Consider the following 24,871-nt stretch of genomic DNA (forward strand, 5'->3'; position numbering starts at 1 on the left):
TTTTTTTGCGGGGTATGGGGGCGTTTTCGGGTCTGCGCCGGGTTGTGGGGCTCTCGGTTAAAAAGCATGCCACACCACCCCTCTGCATGACGCTTTCTGTGCATGGCATCTCTTTCCTCTCTCACGTCATCATAACGTAACACCTTCCATCTGAAATTACGTCAACTAGTTGACTGAATATCAAACAATTAGCGCATGCTCCCATTAGCAGATCATCTATGCATATCTTTAAAATGAATAGAGGCTATGCGCGACGTAGAAACACACAGCTCACTTGGTCAAGAACAACTAGTAAAGACATGTTATTGTTGGTTAACCTAGTTCTCGTTGTATCTTGGCTCTCTCAGTCATTTATCCACACTCCCTCCCTCTACCTGTCTGCCTCTTGCTCTGCCACGGATATCTTGTCATACATACCCTGTTGCTTTGCATCTTGTGCATGAAATTCCTGTTAAGCTTTGTGAATAAAGTTTTTGTCTGTTTTTAAGACCTCTTTGTACACAGGATTGATGCTATCGCTAAGATATGGGCTTTCAGTTGTCTATCGCCATATCGAGTGCCTGTACATCTTGAGTTATTAAAATGTCCCATAGGAACTGGGCCGCCTACCTCATTGTAAACATTTATTTTTGTTACAATTACCTAATGTCTTAATTAAATGACCCTTTTTATGACTTTCCTTTATCAATGTGGTGCTTCACAATATAGTGCTGGAGTGGAGATGAAGTGACCCACGATGTAGTTGTTTCGGTCAGATGGCGCCAATGTCTAACAATTGTTTTTTTATCTGAAAGGTCATTTTTTTTGCTGTAGGGCCCTGTTAAACACACAAACTACTAATTGAGAACTGAGTCACCGACCCTAAGCCAAAAATATAAGCTCATTTGGCCAGTGTTGCATGAATAAATTTTGGTTGCCCAGTTTATTTCAGAATTTACAGTACTGTGAACAGGTGTGTTGAAATGGAGATTGCTGAAGTATACAAAAAAAGTGATGTACGGAATGCTTAAATTAATCTCAGCCTCTGGTAATCACTCAAGGCCTCATCCTAATCTAGCCTTATTTTTCACACCATGCCACCTTAGTTGAAACCCAACCATATGCAAATCCATCTTGATCCTTTTTCAGTGGAAATAGTCCATCCTGAACTCCCTGAATATGAGTAAGTACAAGTGGCTGAGATTAATTCAAGTATTCCATCCATCATTTCTTGTGTAGGTTAGTGTGCGGCCCTATGTGGAATGATTTGCCCTGGCGTGGGTCCCCTGCATACTGTGTCTCTGGGAACCAAGCTATGCCTGGCGGATGCAGCCTAACTAGAGCGAAAGCAGTCCTGAGTTGCTTGTGTTTAGGTAGGACTTGGCCTCCTGACAGTTCGGGATGGACTTGTTCCCATTAGAGAAGGGTCAAGACTGATTTGCATATGCTAGGTCCAAACTGAGGTGGCATGGTGTGCAAATTAACAATGGAATGGGATGCAGCTCTAAGTAATTGCCAGTGGCTGTGATTAATTCAAGCATTCCAACCATCACTTCTTTGTATACTTTTGAAATGGGGATCTCTGCACGTTCAGAAGAATTACCATTTGCTGCTGCAAGCTGAAATGCCTGTGTTCACCACTTGCATTCGTTTTTTAAACAAAAGTCTTAATGCATAGCATTCAAGTAGGTCCAAGCTGCGTGTGAGATGTCCCTTCAGCCCTGACTAAACGTTCAAATTACTCAACATTCGAATATCTTTTGCCTTACATGTATAATCGCTCAAAGTAAAAAAAAAACACACACACAAACACGTCAGCAAAAGAGCCAGGTTTGTTAGAAAATCTCACACAACAACTTGATGTATCTCTGAAGTTGTCCACTAGGAAAAGATGCATTACTAAGCAGTTTCTCAGTGGCGTACTCTCGCCTGCCTCACTGCTGGAGCTGAAATCGGGGTGGGCCTTAGGGGTATAACAGGAAAAAGGAAAATGCGGCGAGCAAAATTTTGCAAAGGCAGGCAATATCATACTTGGTACTGCTGTTCAACTTAGATGATCCCAACCCAAATGTCTACCCGAGCATAGTCGCAGAGCCTGTTTTCTATTTAAGTGCAGTCGGCACATATTCAAGTCTAATGGCGGACGGGCAGGCTACATGATCATGACTATCTCCTCATATTACCTTCAGTAAAGAGAGACCTTGAAAACGTTTCAATTATCATTTAATTTAAATACAGTTTTATGCGGGGCAACTTTCAGGCACAGTAAATGCATATGCACTTGAAAAATGCATAAAAATAAGAACTAAAGGAAAGTAAAATGTATTTAAAATTGTAAACAGTTTCATGGAAAACTTTAACAGTTAAGGAAAACAACAGGACATTCAACAAATTATTAGCTTAAAAAATACACCCAGACTTGGCAGCTAGCTCCAGATCATATTTCTAGCACTCATTTTTGTTATTATCACATAAGCACATATTTGGCAGGACCTTACTTGTATGCATTGCTTGTTACACTTGACTTAATTTAGTTTGCTAAAGTATTTCTAACAAGAAAACCATTTAGAGACTCGCTGCATTGTCCTGTACAGAGAGGACCCATTGGTGGATTTTAACAAGTATTCAGAAACGTTTGTACAATGTATTATTTGAGTTTGATACAGTCACTTTTCATAACTCCTTGGGTTAAAATTTCTCACATACTACTTTTGCGAATACATTATTTTATTATAGTTTATACATAGGATTTTCTTCCAAATGCTCATGTTCTGTTAGAAGACAGCGAGCTAGTAGGCATTTTCAGGACCAGGACCAAAAGAGAGCTATATTCACAGTCATGCATGAAGCAATTAGTTACAGATACATTAATACTTGCAATACAGCTGCCATTGTTTCTGTCTAGACCTCAAGTGCTCTGTGAGGAAAGTAGCCCTCGTGTACTTGAAGCAGTGAGCTATCACACTTCTCCCTTAAAAGTGCCACATAAAAAATATTGCCATTGTTGGGCCTTATCGGCTTACAGAACTCATTGAATGGGCTCTACTCATACTGACTGTTCATATATGTCTGAGGCCATTAATGCTGTCTACAACCCGCTTATTGAAAAACTGCCATACTGTGGGAGGTAAAGGTGCTGCTAAAACAGGTGCTCTGATGTTGGGCGTTCCTGCTGCAGGAACTATGCTTTCTCCATTGTTTATTATTGTACACATAACAAGCTATTAGGAAATCGGTATCTCTGTACATAACGTTTTGCATTTCTTAAATAGCGATTTCTATGAAGTCACTATTTAAGAAATGCAAAATTGCTTTTTTGTACATCTGGCCCAGGGAGTTGTGGGCTAAAGGAAGGGCCTGAAACTTCATACCACCCATTTTGGGCTAGTCACAGCCATCCTTATTCGCAAAACCCACCACCCCATTTCTATATATTGAGAAAAGGGAGGGAGCAAAGACACATCCTTGCCTGACCCCTTGGTTTATACAAAAGGGGTCAGTTAATTGACAACAATCACCCCACCGAACCTGTGTATAATTTTCAGCATAGATCCAAATGAGTATGTGCAAGAAGCTAGCTGGCATACACATTTCCTGTAGCACTGCCCAGAGTTTTGATCTGAAAAGCAGCATGCAAGTCGACGAAGGCAACATAAAGTTTGTCCCCGTCTATAAAAGTGGTTTTCCAGTAGATGGAGATAAACCGGAAGACCTGGTCCACAGTACTAGTTTTGCTTTTGAAACCCGCCTGAAGGTCGGAAAGGATGTCAGTCCTCAGTCCACTTATTTAAATGAGCCAGAATCTGTTTGCAAAAGATTTTCTGAAAAGTATCCAACAATCTGATAGGTCTATAGTTACTTGGATCACAGCTATTCCACTTTTTATATATTAAGACTATTTCTGCTAGATTCCAGGATTTGGAGATCTCCATAACTACAAAAATTGCATTTGACAGAATGTTAATGTAAGTTTCCCACACTTCTACGTTAAATAAATAGAGGTCGTTAGGCAGCTTTTCAGGGCCAGGGGCCTTTGCTAGTAGGCTGGAAGAGATAGCTGACATGGTCTCACTCAACCCCACCGTCATAGAGGGTATCCAAAGGTCCAGAAGTGTACTGGAGAGGAGGTCCAATATTTATACCTGGTACCCTTCCTCTGGAAGGTGAGAGAAGCTTCTAGAAATACTCTTTAAAGCCCCAGACATCCTGCTTTACCTGTCCTGGTTCCATATTAACTACATGCGATATGCATCCCTTTGTGTGGAAGAAGGACACACCTATTCAAGTGTAAGTGGGGCTTTTCCCGGCTTTTACCTCCCATCCTGCCAGTAATAACCCATCCAGGCACACCTAAGTTCTCTGTTGTGTGGACACAGCGGCCCTCTTGGGAGGCTTGCAGCCAGATTGAGTATTGGGGGCGTCATTGCTGGTGGCCCTGCAAGCCCTCCAGAGACTGGGCCTCAAATTGAGCAGGGGGGATGCGCTGAGAACTGTGTCCTGCCACCCCCCTCCTACAGACACTGGTGTTAGCAGAAACAGGCAAGAAAGGCTGGCTGAGACTTGGGAGTAGCTCTAGGTGGACAGCAGAATCCTCGTAACCTCGAGGAAGCATTCCCATCAGAGGGCAGGAGAGGTGGGGACCCATGGTGGTCTGGTGGGCCCCAAGAAAGCATTGTGGCAGGTGCCTGAGCCCAGGGCCCCATGCTTCTTAAGATCCAGTGAGTGTTGGAGCTAAGCGGGAGGACGACAGTGACAAGGGGGCCCAGAGCTATGCCTTTCAAACCTCAGAGAGAGAGTGGTTGCTCCCTGGAAGGTTGACAGACATATTGTTCTGTGTCTGCCGCACTGCAGACGGAGGGGGACAAATAGGTGTGGCAGGTCCTTGGTGACCCAGGTGATTGATGACAGTAAAGGACTGAAGAGCGGCCCGGTCAACTGGTGGGAAGCCATCACACTAGCTCTATCAGTGCTGGTTGGCTGTGAGTGGCTGGTGGAGGCTGATATCAGTGGACTGGTGGAGCTGTGCCGCACTGTCAGCTACAATGGGGAAGGATAAACAGCCAAGCTGTCACAGACACGTGATCCAGCTGGAGGGGGTAGAAACTGATCCGGATCCCAAGAGCAGGGGAATCGTGTCCTAACGCTAGCAGACCAGATGGCGGCCATAAATGGCTCACAAGAGGAGCTCGTGGTCTAGAAAGACCCTGTGGCTATTGATGTAAACCTACGGTGCACAGATCTCAGGAAAGTTACAGACAGGGTCACAGAAACAAAGGTTCTATCTCGGAACTCAAACGTGAAGTGAAGGGGCTGAAAGAAAGAGTTTCTAGGTCGTCTAAGGTGTCTCTGATACTGGAGGACAGGGTGAAGTATGCAGAAGGCAGGTCCAGAAGTCACAATTTGCACTTTATAGGGTTTCTCGAGGAAGCTGAAGGATAGTCAGCTGAGCTGTTCTTGGAGGATTGGATTGTGACAGTACTGCTGCCCAAAAAGTTGTACAAATTCTTCAACATTGATCAGGCTCACAGGACGTTGTTCCCGCCACAGTGGCAACCCCCCAGAGCCATCATAGCCCGCATATTTAATTTAGGGGCCGCAACATTACTTTGCAGCTTGTTCGGGTTCGCAGTTGAAAGGAGTAACATCTCTAACTTTCCAGATTACACCAAAAAAGTGCAAGATTTGCGTAAAAACTGTGTGTGAATCAAATAGCAGCTTCAAGACCGAGGCTTGAAAAATTGCCTGATCTTCCTTGCTAAACTACAGATTGTGTACAATTTAAAAGCTCTATTTTTCAATACACCTGAGGAGGCAGTGAGTGGTTTGACTCGTTGCCTGGTAACACACCTGAGGGGGGGTGCCCCATGAGGAAGGAACCAATGAACGCAGTGCAGCAATCAGCAAGGATGAGAGGTTAGACCATGGTGACAACAGAAAAGGGAACTCCTGGAAGATTGGGATAGATTGGACAAATTTGTACATAGGACCTACCAACAGAGGCTTCACTCAGCGGGGGAGGACAAAGCGGATGTGTGGCAGGCTCCGCAGACAAGGCAGGAGCCTCCACTCACCCGCTGCTTTCTGTAAAGGATGAGGTGGGCAGTTAGTCTGTACGCAACTGGCCATCATTACCACGTTTGCGGCCCATTTCCTCAAAACCCATCAACCACAGCCGAGATTTGTTGAGGGTGCGAGTCGACAATATCTGATGGGAGCACAAATGAATAGGCTGAGAGCAGAGGATAGGGAAAGCCTAGTGACGTCTGTTACTAGAGAAGAGATAATAGTGGCAATACGCAGTGTGCAAACTGTTAAGGTGCGTAGAGGGCACGGGCTGCCGGTAGAATTTTATCATAGGTATGCATGAGCGCTAGCAGGCAAATTGGTGGAATTCTTTGATAAAGCCTTTTCCAGGGGGCATCTGCTAGGCTCCTTGCAGGAGTCCTTGGAGGTGATCTTGCTGAAACCGGGCAAAGACCTGACTAAGACATCATTGTATCAGCCATTATCAATGTTGAACATCGATGTAAAAATGCATAGTAGGGTATTGGCGACATGCTGGTTGGGCCACCTTCCTCATTGGTCCATTCTGACAATGCAGGTTCATCCCAAAGCGAAACACACTTTGCTTAAAAGCCCAATGCACATCTACCACGCTCTGCCTTTTCCCTGGCATATCTAGATATCTACCAGGCATTCGATTCAGTGGATTATGATTACTTATGGTTGGACCTCGATAGGGCATGACTGGGTAGTGAGTAAACTATCGGCTGAGTTAAGCTACTCTATGCCAAATCTGGGTTGAGTGTCAGGAATGGGATTGTTGTTTTCTGAGAGATTTCCAGTTACACAGAGGGTCCAGATGGGGCTGCCCTCTCTTGACGCTTCTTTTTACGCTAGCGCTGAAGCTTATGGCGAGTACACTTAAACAGGTGTTGGGACCCTGGTGTATTACAGGTGGGTGAGACACAACAAATGATCTCCCTATACAACGATGATGCATTAGTGTATCTTAGGCAGCCGGAGCATTTGGTACACATCCTTTTGAGGGCGATGCAAGAATTCAGTGACTTATCGGGGCTCTTTGTGAGTCATGCTAAGTCCGCTCTCTTCCCAATGGGAATGCTAAATTAGAGTATTCCGAAAAGTCTACCAATGACGGATCTCCCTTGGGAGACTGTAATTGTAAGGTATTTGGGAATCAGGTTGACACAAACGGAATTTGAATCAACAAACTTGAATGTGGGAAGGGTGGTAGGTGGCCTGGGCCCGACAGTCCAGTTTTAGAAGACGCTGCCCACATCCCTGATGGGCAGAGTTGCCCAGATAAAAATGGTATTGCTGCAGCAAGCCTTTATATACTGCAGGGCTCGCTGTATGGGATCCCCCACTGTTACTTTACAGAGATAGAGAAGGTGATCACGGAATTGTTGTGGGCCAGGAGGCAGGTGAGGATCGGGCTTAACACCCTTAAAAGAACTTGGACCCAAGGGGGCTTAGAGTTGCATGAAATGGAGGTGTACTATATGGCGGTCGACTTGCAGCATGCAGTATATTGGCTACATCCCGATGACAACTGGGAGAAGCAGCTGTTATGGGACTCATGAGAGACAGAGTCTCTGCCATGTTGCTGATGAGGGGGGTGGGAGTGCTATTGGAGGTGCTGTACGTTGTAAGGCTGACTTATAGATTATGGTAAACGGCGGTAAAGATGGTGGTAAGAATGGCGCCTTATGCACCTAACATGCCAATCTGAGTACTCCAGCCATTTGTGAAGATGGCTGCCACTATAGCAGTGGAAAAGGAGAGGCTGCAACACCCCGGGAGACCTATACAGAGACAGATGATTCATCACGGGACAGGAAGCAACGGACATCTTTGACTTGGCTTTTGTAGCACTTTGTTGTTATGGGCTCTGACAAGTAACGAACATTGGTAAAAGGCAAAAATATTTTTTGGTCTCAAAAAGCACACATTGCCACAGTGGTTCCTGGTACAGAACAAAACTACTTTGTATGCAGATATGCTCATTGTGAAAGCGCAGATTGGTGTCACTCACAGTGAAGCCAGCTAACAGATGGCCATAGAGAAACATAGAACTTTCTTGGTTAACGGCAGACCTAATTAGAGGCCCAATTCTTCAAGTCACAAAAGGGGACCCATGATATATGTCTTTGCATTAGTGCAAATTTATGTATTTCATGAATTCACAAGAATTTACAGAAGTAAACCAGGAAATTGTACTCTTTGAAAATATTTGTGAACTGTATATTATTACCACAGATAGGTACGCATGTGTAGATTTGCTCATGCGAAAATCTGTTGAGCGTTTACAAGATACTTTTTCCCTCCAACCACTTTTTTCCCCTTCCCTGTAAGCAGTACATTTTCAATCTTTCTTAGTATGGGAAAAGATTAGAGAAGAGCTGGCAGAAACCCATTTGAGGTGAGCAAATCTAGAGTGTCGCTGGTGTTGCAGGGTGCTCCGTACTAGAGCTGCTCTCCACCTAAACTTGGGAACTACCCAGAGTTCTCTATTCTTTTTTGCATATATATATATATATATATATATATATATATATATATACTTTAATTCACAAAGCTAACTTTAAAACTTTAAGATCACATTTATTCTTTTGAGCACAGATTTTTGCTAGGCAGATAAACAATTGGTAATTATAAATAAGTTGCCCTAGGACCATGGGCTAATAGCTAGTTAGCCAACACTTCAAGCCAACTCTCATAAATTCACATCTCGACGTTTGAATGCCCTCTTCCTGAGAGATCAGATTTTATTATAATAGGGTGATAACTTCTAAATTTTAAACACGGTGTTACTCCTGATGGAAGGAAGTATTGAAACTAATTAATTTAGTCTCAGCTCTAAGGAAAGCTAATGCTCAAATTACTTGCTGGTAATCTTCATTTTTCCGATTCTTCATTACTCGTCCTATTACTTACTCATTTAGTGAGTTTGCCCATTCACTCTCGAGCAATCGTTCTCAAAAAGCTGTCTTCTCTTTCCATGAAAGTTTTGAAAGTTGTTCAATAAACACACACTCCTGTCCCTTCCTGTTTCCATATTAAGCAACGAAAGAAAGGGCTGATAAAAGTACAGGAGGGAGGGAGAGGGTCATAAATAATGGGACGACTAAGGAAGAATCGTAGTAAAGAAGATTATCATGTGCAAACAGAGCATTATCTCCTCTTCTTCCGCCCTTATCCCCTTCCTTACTCATTCAGGCATGCCAAAGTACAGCTCTTTGAGCAGCTCCAGAAAGAATACGCACCTGCAAAGGAAATACATGTAAAGTAAAGCTTACCTGAACATCTCTGGAGGTGCCTCAGCCGCCTCTAATAGCCCCTACAGTTTACTGGGCATAAAAAAACGAAAGAGGAAGGGATAAGGGGAGGGTTTTAAGGGCCATCGTTTAACCCTTTCATTGAAAGGGAAAACCGCTTTTTCAGTAGTGACTGCTGGGGAGTTTATAGGCACATTCACTAAGTGAGCTAGGAATGGGATGCGGAGAGAAGAAGGGGAGGTAATGGGCTTGGTCTGTAGAACACAAATGAAAGATGTGTATCCATTAAAGTACTCCATGGATTCGGTGCTCTCGAGGTTAAATTAAAAAACACACTAGCAGAAAAAAACGGACCTAAAGCTTATTAAAATCAAACGGTTCTAATATAATGATAGAATTGAAGCTAATAGAACTGGCGACTGCCTGTTAAAAGGGGCTCTAACAAAGAAAATGAAATAATGAAAATTTGAGCCAGGGTAAACAGCTCACAACAAAGATAAAAAACGTGTATTAAAGGCAGCCAAGTTTTTAAATGTCAAACTGCTCAAGTTAACATCGTGGTTCAGATTGAGTCATCCCTGATTTAACCAAGCCCGAGAGGAGTGATATAATTACTTTTGAAAAACCCAATGTAAGCAAAAGTATTAGAAGGGGACATATAGTCCGTGTAATCGACGGCTGCAGACTGTTTCATCAATCATTTCCACAAAAATTTAGGAAAATAGTAGCATCCATTGTCACTTTTTGTCGTTCTTTCATATATCTGTGACCACGTTGAAAGGCTAATAATACACCGTTCCTATTGCACAGCCAGCTGAGGACCGGTTTGGATTGTTTTGAAGAAAAACGAATTTCACTCCTAAATTAAGATGATTCGGCATGCAATTTCATACTCTTATTTCATTGGCACAATAAATCTCCAAAGCCAAGCTTCCCGACATGCACCAATGGCAGAAGGAGCTCGTGGATGAGATTCCAGGTGAATCATAACATAAGATGTGGCATAGGGAAGCAAAGACTCCTAATTCCACCCAGATAAATGTGAATGCTAACACCGGGGTACTTAAATATTTTAAACCCCGAAGAGACTGCTGGTGATTGACTCTACACCTATAGTTACTGCTGTACAGATTGTAATTGCTTGGACAATATGTTTCACAAGTGGTGGACTGTGAATAACGCTCGGACTTTGGGAAGAAAATGTTTGCTCACTGTAAAACCGATTTACTTAGCGCTCCAGGTAAAGTCTCCGCCCTGTGAAACTCTTTAGAGGTGTTAGGGAAACAATTTGCACAGTGTACGTTCTAGTTCTAGCAAACACATTATGCATCTAAAATCTGCAGCAAGATTCTCCCTTGCACACAGAAGAAAGTTGCTTGAAATACCTCCAGTAAATCTATACTGGTCAAACATTTGGTACCTTGTAGATATGGAAAATAAAATAACATCCCATAAAACTGGTTGGCTCCATTCATATAATTTAAACAAGTCATTGTAGTCAAGGCTGCAACCAGACTCCATCCATATTACGAAATGTTTTGTTGCATATTGAATTAGTTTTAGTTCTTTGATTGTGGTTTGAATAGGAAATCTCTTTCGCTTTAATTTAGGAGTTCTTTTAAATGTTAATCCTCGAAATATTCATGATGCAGTTTGCTCATTATGTCATTCGGTGGAAGAATGATGGTATGTCATTCTATGCTTTTTTCTACTTTTCCTCCCGCTCTTTGTTTTACTATTGTATGTGGACTGAAAATATTCGTGTGTTTTGTCTGCCTTATCCTTCGTTTTGTTTCAAATGCATCTGTTTAAAATGATCAACATATTTTCTAAAACTAAAAGAAAAATAACCAATCCACGAGAGTACCCAAGAAACCTACTCACCAGGTCACGGAGACCCAGTTTGGAAGTTATGGAGGAGCCACTATGAGAACAACGCACTGGTGTGAAGAAAGTGTGCGTGATAAGCAGACAGAAGCGTGATTGTTGCTGTGGCCCTATAATTTTCCATACGGAATACAACAGTTTTCTCTGTAATCTTTATCAGAGGAGACTGACCTCGTCATGGGAGTGCTCTGGATCATAGGAGGAGCATTGTAGCTCCCAGAAAGTCTTCAGAGCTCTGGGAGGGATGCTGCCCAGAGCTACCACTGTGCTCTGTGCTACTGAGAAATGCTATTACAGTAATGCCTCCTGGTAGTAATATTATAGAGGTTCTTGGCATAGGATGCCCCTTTAATTTTACATGAATCTGTTGTAGAAAATCTACGTGTTCACAATTCTCATGGCACTGGAACAGTAGTGAAAATACAATAACAGCAACCACTGCCAGACGTATGCAAAGAAAAGGCATGGTTGTGGTTTTCAGTTCTTTGTACGTGTCAAGTTTTATTTCTGTGCTGGCATGAAATTAACTATTTTGAAAGCCCTTTGAAAGTTATGTGAAAGATGATGTTATTATTGTCTATTCAAGGTAATACAGTGCTCTGAGGACATATTGATATGTGATAACATGTACCCAAATATAGGTTATGAAGACACCGCAAACCTTAGTGAATTTACTTCATCCGATAGAAGCATGTGGTCACAGGCTGAGTGTCTTTATAAGGGCATGCAACTCCGAGGCAAAATGCATTATCCGTTTTTCATGTTCCTTCAGGGGTGTTAGCCCATATAAAAAGTGTACTAAATTATGTGTGCTGTGGGTGCCGAGCAACAACAACCACCGTCATTAGATCCACTGCTTAGCTCGTGTGTTGTTGGATAGGAAGAGGACTTCCAGCAGCAGAATAAGACGTTGTTAGGTCAACTGGGACAGATGCAAATCGTTATATTTTTGATGCTGAGCCTGCTTTGTACGTGTCAACTCCAATGAATTATTAGCAGTATCTGCAGCAGGGGAAGGTGGACAGAGCAGCGGGGTAGGGGTGGTGTGGGAGGGCTCCTGCCTTTTCCATGTCTGCTGCTTCTCCTGCCACTGGGAGATGCATTGAGAGCTGGGTATTTGCCAGCTGCATGGCTGACCTCGCCTACGGAGCCAGACTGTCATACAGGGTTCCCTTCCTCTTTGGGGATGTCACAAGGGGTGGGACCCTTAAAATGTCAACAACAGATGGAACGATGGTAATCGCACTGTGTCACTGCTAGCACGTAGCATATGATTACACGTAAATCGTGACTTTAAAAAAAATGAGAGCTCTGTTTTTGAGTCAGAACTCATCTCAAAATAAAATACATGTTTTTGTAAATCACTTAAATACTCTCCCACTACGTACGACTTGATGTTGGATTACAGATGCTGCACTAACAATATTGAATGCGATTAGCAAGATCACAAGCTATTTTTTGGCACTCTGCTGTGCGTTTGAGTCTTGTAATGGACAGTTGGACAAGAATATGATCTAAGTGCACACTTTATTGACCGCCACCTGCCCGGATGTCATAGTGGACCTGCCTGTGGAGATGTTTTTCAGAATGAAGAGTGTCTAACATGACTGCCAGTTGACTGCCTTCACTGGGAAAGCCGGAGGTCAAACAAGTGGGACATATAGTTAATTGTTTAATTGCACGAAAGCTCTCCTATAGTGTACTGACATCCTCTGACATTTATCTTCATTTTCGGCTGTTCTCAGTATATGCACATTTAATTGTTTTTATTGGTTCAACATTAACGCAAGACAACTCCATTCCCAGCACCGAAGACCTTAACTATGAAAACAAAACCGTACCTCGCATGATGTGGCCCTCCGTGTACATTGAACAGCCTTGGGTTATCCCAAGGTTATGTCTAATCCTGTTTCACAACACAAACGATGTAAGCTGACAGTGAACGTGGCAACCAGTCACATTACATTAGAGCTGATGTAACGTCCTGTTCTAATGGGTCACAGCAGGTATTCGGGACTGCAGACTTCAGTTTCTTAAGTTAATTTCATCCAAAGTTATTACATTTATTTGTTAAAAAAAGTACAAAAATGCACACAAACTGATAACCTCTGTTTTCTTTTGCTTCTCTCTAGTCATATCAACACTGGGCAACAAGGCAGCAGTCTTGAAAAGAAATTGCTCGCTGTAAACCAGAACGCAAGACAGAAACGAAGGTTATCCAATAGATCAGCTCATTCTAGAGAAAATACAGGCGTGTCACAGGAAAATCGGGGCCGCTCCGGAACACTACCAAGTGATTACCGTTACTCGCCAGACAGCTTGAGTCAGGAAAGTAACACTACTTCCTCATTCCATACTACTGACCCACACACAGAGATTGAGAACTACAGCCAACCTCAGAGTAGAGATGAGGATAGTCAGCAGGCAGACAGCACAGTACTGAACAAAAAACGTGGCCCTGCCCCTCAAAGACCACCTCCACCCAAATTTGACAGTAATAACAAGTATATCCGTCAGAGCGGTTCCAGCTCATCTCTTGCAACCTCTTCTGAGTCTCTGCTGACAGTGCCAAGAAAGACCAGTCCATCGTATTCTACCCTTGCTGTAGATGTAGGCGTCAGTCACTCGCCCCACACACAAAGCCCCTCATCTTACCCTGAAATACCTATGAGCAGTCAGGCTCATTTGCAGGAGCCACGCCACATCTCGCCATTGAAGAATGACCACCTGTCCATAGTGAAAACTCACCACAAATCTGAATCTGCACCATCCTCAAAGCACCGTTATCTTCAGAAGCCAAGAATGGAAACATCGAGGTCCCCTTCACCACAGTTCGCTCCACAGAAGCTGACGGACAAGCCTCCTGTACCCGTGCAGGATGAAAACCCAACCAGGTATTCTCAGAGAGCTAGTGTAGTGTTGTCTTTAAGAGGGGCTTTATATTGGGCTGCAGTAGATTTCACTGAAGTATGACTTTTACTCGGGAAGACTAGCAGGGGCATTTAGAGTTTGGCAGAGCGGGAACCGCAACATAAATTGGTGGTGCTCCCACCCTACCAAACTCACAATTTGTCTGCCTCTAGTGGTCAGTAAAGTGCAGAGTTTCCACTTGTAGAACCTTAGCTATCTCTGCCGGTGGAAATCCGTGACTTGGCAAACAATCTGCCGCTGAAATGGCAGGTTCATAGTGATGGGCATGCTACTTATTAAATTTTCCTGGCTGGCACTACCAGCAATGGTTGTGAGACCATCCTCTGAAGGTGTGTGTGTGTCAAGCTGTCAAAAAACATTATGGTGCCATTTATTTTTCTTGTGCTGAATGAAATTTTCTACTCTTGGTAAACCTCCATCTTCTCCTTAAACTAATGGGTTCCTATGCTGATAGAAAAGCACTCAAAATTGTGAGCTGCAACGTTTTCAATTGTATTCTGTATTCCTAATCAGGATAGGTCCTGTCAAGTGCCTCTGTTCTAGCTTTACTCTCTTCCTACGAGTCTTTCCGAATTTTGATGCTGCCATCCATTTTCAGTAACTTGTCCTGAATTTAAAACAAGCACACTTTTGCGTTTTCTTAGTTAGGCGGGATAATCTATTTGTCTCCTTGGCTTTTTCATCTTTTTTTGTTGGCAAGCAGAGATGGCAACTCCAAATGGCCCCCTGCATTGTGGTTATGGCAAAAGCCAGTGTTGTCCCCACATAAACTTGAGACAAGTTTGTCCACGTATCCACATTCAGGTTAGGTATTTTAGGATATCTGCCTGTATGTGTATTACAATAAGCATTGAACATACTTTTGCCAGCAGCTCACTGATATACAATAAGAGAACTCTTTGAAGGATTCCACATTGTAGTATGATGCAGAGTGCATTGTTTATCCCAATGCCTACCTGTACTCCCTAGTAATTACAGATCACATTCTCTGGAAGAGTGTACAGCGGCAAATGAGCCAACGCAAGCAGAGGTTTCCTAATCATAATTCTTTTAATTATGTTTGTAAAGAACAATATGTTTTGTGTGGAGCAGTAACTGGTTAGGTTAAGAATACCAGTGGTGTTTTTTTGTAGAAGGGCGAGGCTCTGTAGCCTTTTTATGCAGAAGGCAGTAGCAGAGGCTGCTTATTAGTTGTATCCTTTATTTTACTTGAATGACGCTACTCAGTGGATGATCAGATCTGTCTGCACCTGGCATCCACTGGTGCCGGCAAACCTACGGATGCTGTTAAACCCAGAGCAAGAGTAGTGTTCTGGGTATGGACGTGGCCTAGTACCAAGACATCCACGGGCAAGGGTTCCCAAGTTGTTACTCCAACCGCCTGCCAGTCATGTTCCTGCACCCCAATTCCTTCTTATCGTTTGTGCTAAATCCTTTACGTCATGGTTTAAGGCAGTTTTCTTGGTGAAGAAAGTTTGAATGTCCTAGCTGGTGGATAAGTAGAGCTGAGAATTGTTCTTTGAACATGCTGGTTGAAGAAGCTTTGTCATTGAAGGATGGTCTGATGAGAACTGCTTGTAAGCTTTAAATTTACTTCTTTGGAAATCTATTTTTTCCTAGCAGCGCCAACCTTTTGCACCTCCTTTCTGCTGCTCTTTTGAAGAAGTTAGTTTGGAGAATGAAAATCTTTTCCCAGGCTCGCTTGATAGCTAGGAAGTCCTTTGTGAAAAATAATTTGTCATTATTTGATGACTGCTTTGAGGACATGATTAAATATATTGATGCCTAGGTGAAGTCTTCATTACCACGCTGCATGTATCCCAAAAGACACCTTCATTAATTGAAGCTCACGTTGTGGTCCCCCATAGTGGAGTCATTGATTGCATGCTCCTAGATCACAAGCTGCCCCCTTAAATGGAGCAGGTTGTTCATGCAAAGATTGTGTTTATTGTTGGATGGTTGAATCACATTTTATATGACTGTTTTGCAGCGACCAGCAATTTAACACAAATATATAGCATATTTTATTTCTGTAACATCTCTTTTAGGTTCATACTGTAAACCCAATGAAGCACATAAATTTATCCTCAAAGGCACCTGTATTCCTCCAACATAGTGTTTATAATCTGTGGCTCGTTCATTGCCAGGGTTCAAAATCGGCCTGAGACCTGCAAGTAAATGACTTTTAAAACTAAGGTCATACCAGTGAGATGGCCCCCTACCCTCATACCTAGCGATATTTGTCACAGCACACTTTCTCACCTATAGTAGGAAATGAGGTTTAGTCTTCATTCGACAGTTGTTAACCTTTTTACGGGCTGTTGGTGCGTGTTTATCTGTATTTTTCCTGGATGAGGTTACTGCTTGGCTTTTGAATTACACCCTCGTCGAGCTTGACTTCTTTGCTGCTGTTGGCGCTTTCCTCAATGGGCCCTTTGTAAAGGAGCCTGGCATGCACGCTTTAGAAAGTGCTTTGTCCACGACTATATAATCATACAGTAGATGTTTTCCAAACTCTACATTGGACAGCAAGAGGTCCTACTGAGGAGGCATGACCAGTCTTGTTGCTTTGCTTCTGAGGTGTTCAGCATCTGCACTTCATCAGATTTGAGTACACTTGTCATGATCTAGTTAAACCTTTTTAATTTCAGATGTTTTCTTTTAAAATCCTTCACCTTGTTAGTCATTTTTACATGTACTGTGTTGCTATTGCCTTTTACGTGGGCATTGGTCTTTATTGTAGGTGCCAACATTGTTTAGTACCTGCGTTTGTTTTTTAATTTCCAGTTATTTACATGCGCTCCTTATAAAAGAGCAAGTATGAATGCATGGAACGTGTGCACCAGGCTTCTTGCATGAAGAATTGTAACGTCCACCAGTGCTGATCATACCTACTAATACCACAGCTGCTAACTGTTTCTAGCTCTGTACTTAAGAGATGGTTATTGTCAAGCTCGACAGAAGAATTTATGCAAACTAGAGAAAGTAGCATGGATCCAGGAATAAAGGAGACAACAATTAAACATTTTGTCTCCTAATGTTTTTTTTCTTATAGCGATGTTTCCCAATTAACTTGATTTTGCAGTAAACAATATTGTGTTGTACTATACAACTCGTGGTTTAACCAATAGTTATAATCCGCGTGGAATCAGATCTGTGATCTGTTCATACAAAAAATGGTCTGTGTATTTGAGACAAGTCACTTGGCCCCAGCCATGTCTGCATATTAATGCAGCGTCCTGGAAATGTATCCGGTTGGCGTATTTTTTTAAATTTTAAATGGAAAAAAGATTAGACAAATAACATGAGGGGTTTAATAGAGATTTAAAGGTCATCATCCTCGATAAATATGTAGGCTTAAGTCCTTCATTCCTAATAAAAGAAGTGGAATGATAAACTGTTCACAAATTTAATAGCCGTACAGTAGTGTTATGAGAAAAATGCGAAACTGTATTTGTATGAAAACGCGTTTAAGGTTTTAAAATTAGCCTTTGAGTACACAGAGCTCTGCGGTTAGAATCCTCGATAAACATTGACCATAAATAAGTATTCTTAAATTTAATTAAAGTATTTTTAAAGATATGCGTTTTTTGTTAGTACCCTGTGTAGCAAAATGCTCCATTACTATTCATAATTTATTTTTATTGGAAACTTGCATTGGCTGAAATTGCGAATTATAAGTGATTATGTGCACCTGAAGAACGCTGCTGGAGGGGATTACCAACAGCAGCACTGGCAGTGGAGAGGGCATTAAGGCCAGGCCCAAGGTGTGAGCAACGTATCGGTGGCATGGGAAGAGAGCCTCAGTTGCTCCCACAGTGTGAGTCACATCACAGTGATACGTCAGAGATGCCACCAGACAGGGATTATTTCAGAGCTATTGGACATGCAGTAAGGATACAGTATAACTATAGGATACAGTATAACTATAACAACTGAGTTTCTGTTGTTTTGTATGGGTCAACCTATCTATAACGTCCCTGTAACTTTTGGTTTTCTCAGTGAATTTTTATGTTTTTTTTTTTTTAACATAAAGTAATATATAATTACTGTACATCAATGCAACGACAGCCGAGCAAAGCCTTTGGCCGTGTGCAGTGGGGGCTTCGTGCGTGGATGTGTGTATATTTTGGAGTCTGCTTTCGATCTTTGGATCCATCACAAATTTACACTCGGGGATCGCTCTGAGTCCCACGATGGATCCTTAGTTCAGCTGGAAAAAAATGGCAAATTTCTTTGCCCTTGAGTGGTTCCTGAGGAACCCCTCTATGTGTCCTATGAGGTCAAAATACCTGTATCCTGGCCCCTTATTTGTTTTTCTCCTTTTTTTTTTTTTTTTGCTTCCCCCAGCTGAGAAAGTAAATGATGTCCGCAACGCTCCTGTCAGGTTTTGGCTAACTAGTTAGAGCCTTGCTTTACCCTGGGATCCGCAGATCACTTCGAGTCTATCCACGAAGGATCCGCGTTCCTAGATATCTTTATATATATTTCTTTTTTAAACTCCAAAACTGCTGAACAGATTTACACAAAATTACAAAATGAGCATTTTCTAGACCAAGAGCTACCTTTCTGCCAAATTTGGTGTAAATCTGTTCAGTGGTTCGGACTGTAGTCATGTTCAAAAATGCAGAATCCCCATAGACATTGCATGGGGTAAAAGTATTATGGGACCCCCACCCCCTTTTTTCACAGCACCCGCTTGTCGGATCACCCTCACACTTTCCATGCAGAATTAGGCAAAATAAGGCACATTTTTTGGAAAATTTTGTAAATATTAGTCAACCAGCCCCAGAGTTAGTAGCAAAACAAAATGCACTTTGTCAATGAGGAACATTGGTCCTAACTATAACTAACTACTGGCTACCGCCAGTAGGTAATGTATGTATATTAGTTCAATTAGTTCCATTTAACTCCATACTTCCAGCGCCATTATTTATGTTTGATTCCCATCTGCATTGCTCAGCCCTCATCTCCCACCACTACCCCTCCTAACACCTCTTAGAATCAGTCGACTCCAACTTTATGGCCATATTAAAAACAGCCACTGAATAATAAATTATTTTGTTCAGTATATCATTTGTAATTACAGGCAACTGCAACAATGGTGTGTATTCTTTATTCCACGCCCACAGGACCTCCATAGAAGGCCAAACTCCACAACAGGCCATTAGAAAACTTTGACACTGTTGTAAGTCTTCACTCTGTTTCCAGAATTGTGACACTGAGAAGAGTTTTTATCAGGATCATGCTATTACGAAAGATACTCCATTGCCTTTTGGCTATGTTCACACTGTATAAATACCACATAAATGCATCCAGACCTCTTACTTAAAAAAATACCAGGTCTCTCGTACTCATGTGAATGCAACGTTTGCAACAGTATGTATCTGTTGTGGTCTATGTATTCCTCTGTTAAATTATGTATGGTGACACACTTTTTGCTCAGCTTTATTTTTATTCTTGTTTGCAGGCTAGAAAGAGTGATTAACAATGTGTCTGTGAAGAAGGTTCCTATTAAAATTGTCCATTCTGAGAGTAATGCAGAAAAGGAAAGCAGACATAACCTGCTGAGTGCCATTGAACCACCTGCCTTACCCCCCCGCCTGGAGAAAGATCAGATTAAAACTCTGAGCACATCTGAGCAATCCTACTCCCGTTTCTGCGCCTACACCAGACAAGACCCTGAAGCAGAGGTTCATAGACAACTACGAATTATAGACTCGGAGCAAGGTGATGTGTCGAGAAACAACTTCAAGGATAGCAGTGTTTCATCTTCTGCAATGACCTATGTAATGACCAAAGAGAAGACCCTTGAAGACATTAAAACTGAGGAACTTGCTAGAGAGATTGTGGTCAGAGATAAATCTTTAGCAGACATTTTGGATCCTAATGTCAAAATGAGGACAACAATGGACTTGATGATGGGAATATTCCCCAAAGATGATAATCTCTTAGAAGAAGCCCAACAGCGCAGAAAGTTTCTTCCCAAAGTTCCCTCACCTAAGCCTGCAGAGGACAAGTGAGTAAAGTATTTTCTGGATATTTGTTTCTTATGTGTATGCTTTCTTCTTGGAAGAAAAAATCTACTTTTATTTTTAAAATCATCAAGGTTTTGAATTTGGCATAATAATAAATTTTTATGAGATGTTGAATCTGATGTACCGATGAATGATTATGAATTTTTGTGAATTAAATCTTTCAAAATTGTACTAACGTTTTAGGAAGTGAATATAGTTTGCACTTTATGGGGACTAGTTTGAGGAATTGTGGTTCCTATGATTTTTGGAGAAAGATCATGGGACTTGATAGGGCAGTTGGCAAGACTGCCTTACAGACTAGTAAAACTCAGGACTTGCACTTTAGGAAATACCCACTTCCGGGTTCCGCTGTCATCGTCAAAGTGAAGGTTAGCAGTCTAGGGTCTGCGCACCCATTGATTTACATGCAGAAAGGATATAGAAAGAAAGGGCCAGTGTGTCCGCAACTGTTATCACATTGTTGCTGGCCTTTAACCACTTGAACTTACTTTAAATTGTCAATCTTTTGAATTTGACGTATTAATGAACTTTTATGAGATGTTGACTCTTATGGGCCAATGAATGTTAATGAATCTTTTTAAATTGTGCTAGAGTTATAGGAAGTGGGCACTGTTTGCACTTTACTGGGACAAGTTTGAGGAATTGTGATTCTCATGGGGATTGGAGAAAGATCAAGGAACGTGAAAGGACAGATGGCAAGACTGTTTTAAAAGCTAAGGCAAACAGGGCTTTTCTTGTACACAAAATTAAATGGCTTATTTAAACACTCATTCCCAGTTGAAGTGCAGGTTAGAAATATTTAACAGTCTTAGATGCCTTAAGCCTGATTTGCTATTGCTCACAGTCTTGCTTAACCTAGGATTCCTTACCTTACATGTTGGAGGCTATTCTTGAGGGAAACTCTCTACTCTATGTTAATCGAAAAAGAAGCTGAAAGGGTGGCAGCCATTTTAAGCAAAGAACTGAAGGTGGTTCAGCTCCAAAGTAAACTTATCGAAATGGTAGATCTTTTACATTTCAGAACAGATTTGAATAAAAGCTCAATTGTTTGTTTTCTTGTACATGCCTCTCACACCTCTGCAGTACATGGCTAACTTCTGTGAGCATATGTTTGAATTACTTGATCCTCTGGCTTCACAATACTCACAGATGTTGGTCATAGGAGATTTTAACTATTGGATTGATTCACTGGGCAAAGTCAACAGAGATGACATTTTTATGGATATGAGGTAGACCTTATATTTTCAACAACACATCGCTCAACCTACTCATATCAAATGCAACATGCTGAAATTAATTTCGTCACAAAATATTAAGGTGGCTGACATTAAAATAATATCATGCATTTGGTCTGACCATTGCTAATTGAGTTCCTATTACCAAACCCGAGGGCCCCCTCTACTTATCCAACAGAAATTAGATTAGTATGTAACTGGAAGCATGTAGATAAAGTGACATGGTTAACACACTCAAGCAGATTGAACCCGTTGATAGTAGATCTGCTGTCGAGGTAGAACGTGACTTCTGCCTCAACAGACTGACTAACTGTATCAGCAGCATTCATAAACCTTTAAAAAGTCAACATATATCCAGCACGACCAAGTCAGCTCGATGGTTTACACAAGAACTCTAGGAAGTGAAACTTAAATTAAGGCAACTAGAGCATCAGTGGCAGAGAACATATGAAGATGTACGTAGGGTAAAATTGTAGGATTGGTTAGCAGAGTATAAAGCACTTGTGTCTCAAAACAAAGCAAAGTACTAAACTAATAGGGTTCGGAAAACATCATAAAAAAGAGTGTAACTTACCTCCCGGGGAAAAGTAGCAATCAAAGTGACCACCTCCCAGGAATTCTGCAACAAGCTTATTTTTTTCTTTATTGATAACATTCAGAAAATTGAAGGAAACTAAACAGGCATTGACTTCTGGCGAACCAAATAAGGAGTACAACAAGGAAACATTGTTAGACTTTCCAGAAATTGATGAGGACCGACTGGGAACATTACTTGCCAAAGTTAAAACAGGTTCCCCCAGGGACCCTTGCCCTCATGATCTCCTAAAATAATTTATTGCTGTAATAGGTTTGCCTCTGTTAAACCTTTCAATTCAACAGGGTGTTGTTTCAAGCACTTTTGATCATATAGAAACCATCCCCCTGCTGAAAAAACAAAGCAAATCCTTTGGTATTAAAAAATGATATGCCAGTTTCTCTGCTCCCTTTGCCGGCTAAATTGCTGGAGGTGCAAGTTGCCTTAGAGTTGTGTAAGTATTTACAGAACACAGCATTTATTCACCCTGATCAAGCTCGTTTTCATCCTCTGCACAACATGGAGTCTTTAATAGTGTTGGTGTTAGATCAGCTAAGAAGGAAAGACGACATGGGGAAAGATGCTGTGTTGGCACTGTTAGACCTGTCTGCAGCCCTTGACATGGTTGAGCATCAGATTCTGATTGAGTGTGTTAAGGAAGCAGGGATAAGTACACTTTGCTGAATTACATCTTTTTCTGTGGATTATACACAATCGGTCAGGTTAGGGTCTTTTACATCACAGGCTAACAGGCTGAACAGTCTGATTCCTCAAGGATCCTCGTTGTCCCCACATTCATTCACCCGATAAAGCAACCTTATTGTTTGGAATGTTTAGACAGAGGCTGCAATGTCTACAATTATTGTTTCAACTGGATGCCACTCGTTTCACTCGAAACACAAAGAGACATATTGTCAGGTGGATGAAATTAAACCAACTTGAATTGAATGCAGATACAAATTGTTTTTCTATCGAACAAGTTTTGAGCTTGGAGTCAACAGTACCGGCCTATGGAACTAGGGGCCACATGTACGAATATTTGGAATTGCGATTCCATGCGAATCACAAGTAGAGAATCGCAATTCTAAATGTAAGAAACTCCATTGAGTTTCTTTTGATATTCCCGGTGGGTCGCAAATAGATCTGCCTCATTAATATTAATGAGGTGGGTCACAATTTGCGACCCACCGGTAATCGTAAAAATCACGGATGATGGTGGCCTGCTGGTGTCAGCAGACCACCATGTCTGTGATTACTTTTAAATAAAGCATTTGGTTTTTTAAACGTAGCCCGTATTCCTTAAAGGTATTTCAAATTTTTCTGAAAATGTCTGAAGGCATGGTTGTTTAAACAAGCTTATGAATTGTAATGTAGCAGCATAGTCTTCCAAACACAACAGTATTACAGCTCTAACAGTTCTTCTGGTGATCGCAGGCTCTATAAATGTCCTGTAACATAACATATTATTTAGATGATATTCACGGGAGAACATTTTCACAAATGGGAATGGGTTCTTTTGAGAACATTGTGGAACTAGATATGCATTCTGCCCCATGGTACCCGATGTAGGATCAGCTTCTGTAACAAGAATTTGTTGGAAAAGAAAACGCTGTGAGCATTTCTCTAATATAACTACGAAAGTCCTCCGACATTGTGGTATGGCTGTTGGATTTGCCTTTATTTCAAGCAAAGGTAAATATTGATTGTCAGGGCTTTAGATTCTCCAGTGAAGATTACTACCTGCCTCACTGAAGTGAGCTGTTGGGGAAGCTTTAGAAGAAAATACTGACTTTTCACCCATGCTCAGAAGAATCCCATGCCTTCTCGATAAGCAGTTTATTCATCAAGAGTAATTACAGTATTTCTTGATACTCAGCACATAAATGGGTAATACTTTTGCATCAAGTGAGGAAACTTGGGAAACTGATCATCACTTGTGTACAAGTTTGCAATTTGTATCCAGAACCTCAATTGAGGGACTGTGATCATTTTTTAATTTTGTATTTAATGAATCAGTGTCTCATGTCATAGGTCAATCACTTAAATGGTTCAAATCATTCCACAAATACCAGTCACAGGAAGTTAGACCAGGAGATTTCACCTCTCCCTGCCCCATCCCCTGTTCATTGACCTATGGGCTACCTCAAGGCTTCCCAACTGTCTCTTAATCTGAACAGTTATGTAAAGCCCCACGACCTTCGATTCCACTCTTACATGGATGAAATATTCCTGCGGTGTCTCAAGTCATCGATGTCTCAAGTGACCTAAAATTATTTGAAACGTGGAACCTCAAAACTTCCTAAAACTCAGCACCTTTGAGACAGAAATCCTGGAACAGAGGCCCCACGCCACAAAGATAATTTATTCTATCTGCCCCACTTCTTTACAAAAATTGTGGCCAACAAAACTCAGGTTACAAACTTAGGCTGCTTCTGGGACACTGGCCTAAGCCTCAAGTTCCCAATTTGGGAAGCAGCCAAATCCTTGTGCCACCAACTAATACTGCTCAAAAAAACTGTACAATACAAAAGAAACCACCTCCTCTTGTTACTCAAAGCTCTAATAGACACATGCTTAGACAACTGCAACTCCCAATGCATTGGCATGTACACCTCATCTATGGCTTGTACAAAACGCAAAACAAAATCTAGTATCACAAAAACCTGCACTGACTGTTATTAGTGGTCATGGTCACTTTCAGAACACTCCATCTTGCTTTTAAATGCCTTACTATCTCAGCAGTAACTAAAGAACAAAATTTAAATGTTTGCAGTTCAGGCCATGCCGCAATAACTATCTCAATCTCCTTTCAGCCCATAAAGACAAAGTGTAAATCCCTCAGTACCTACATAGCTCTACCAACATCCTTACATTCAGAAAGCAACTAAAAACCTTTCTAATCTCTGGCATTCTTGGCGCGCTGTC

At 41.7% G+C, this 24,871-nt stretch overlaps 1 protein-coding gene across 7 annotated transcripts in view; it reads left to right on the forward strand.

Annotated features, from left to right (window-relative positions):
• Window positions 1–24,871, forward strand: part of SHROOM2 (shroom family member 2) — a 675,938-nt gene that overhangs the window by 594,406 nt on the left and 56,661 nt on the right. For 6 of the 7 annotated variants that reach the window (XM_069205145.1, XM_069205146.1, XM_069205148.1 and 3 more), the window contains 2 exons: window positions 13,301–14,062; window positions 19,570–20,118. In XM_069205145.1, coding sequence (XP_069061246.1) covers window positions 13,301–14,062; window positions 19,570–20,118 — 1,311 coding nt within the window. The remainder of the gene's footprint in view (window positions 1–13,300; window positions 14,063–19,569; window positions 20,119–24,871) is intronic. The other variant, XM_069205152.1, reaches the window with a different exon arrangement.

This window comes from Pleurodeles waltl, chromosome 8, assembly GCF_031143425.1.
Source record: "Pleurodeles waltl isolate 20211129_DDA chromosome 8, aPleWal1.hap1.20221129, whole genome shotgun sequence".
Taxonomy (NCBI): Eukaryota; Metazoa; Chordata; class Amphibia; order Caudata; family Salamandridae; genus Pleurodeles; species Pleurodeles waltl.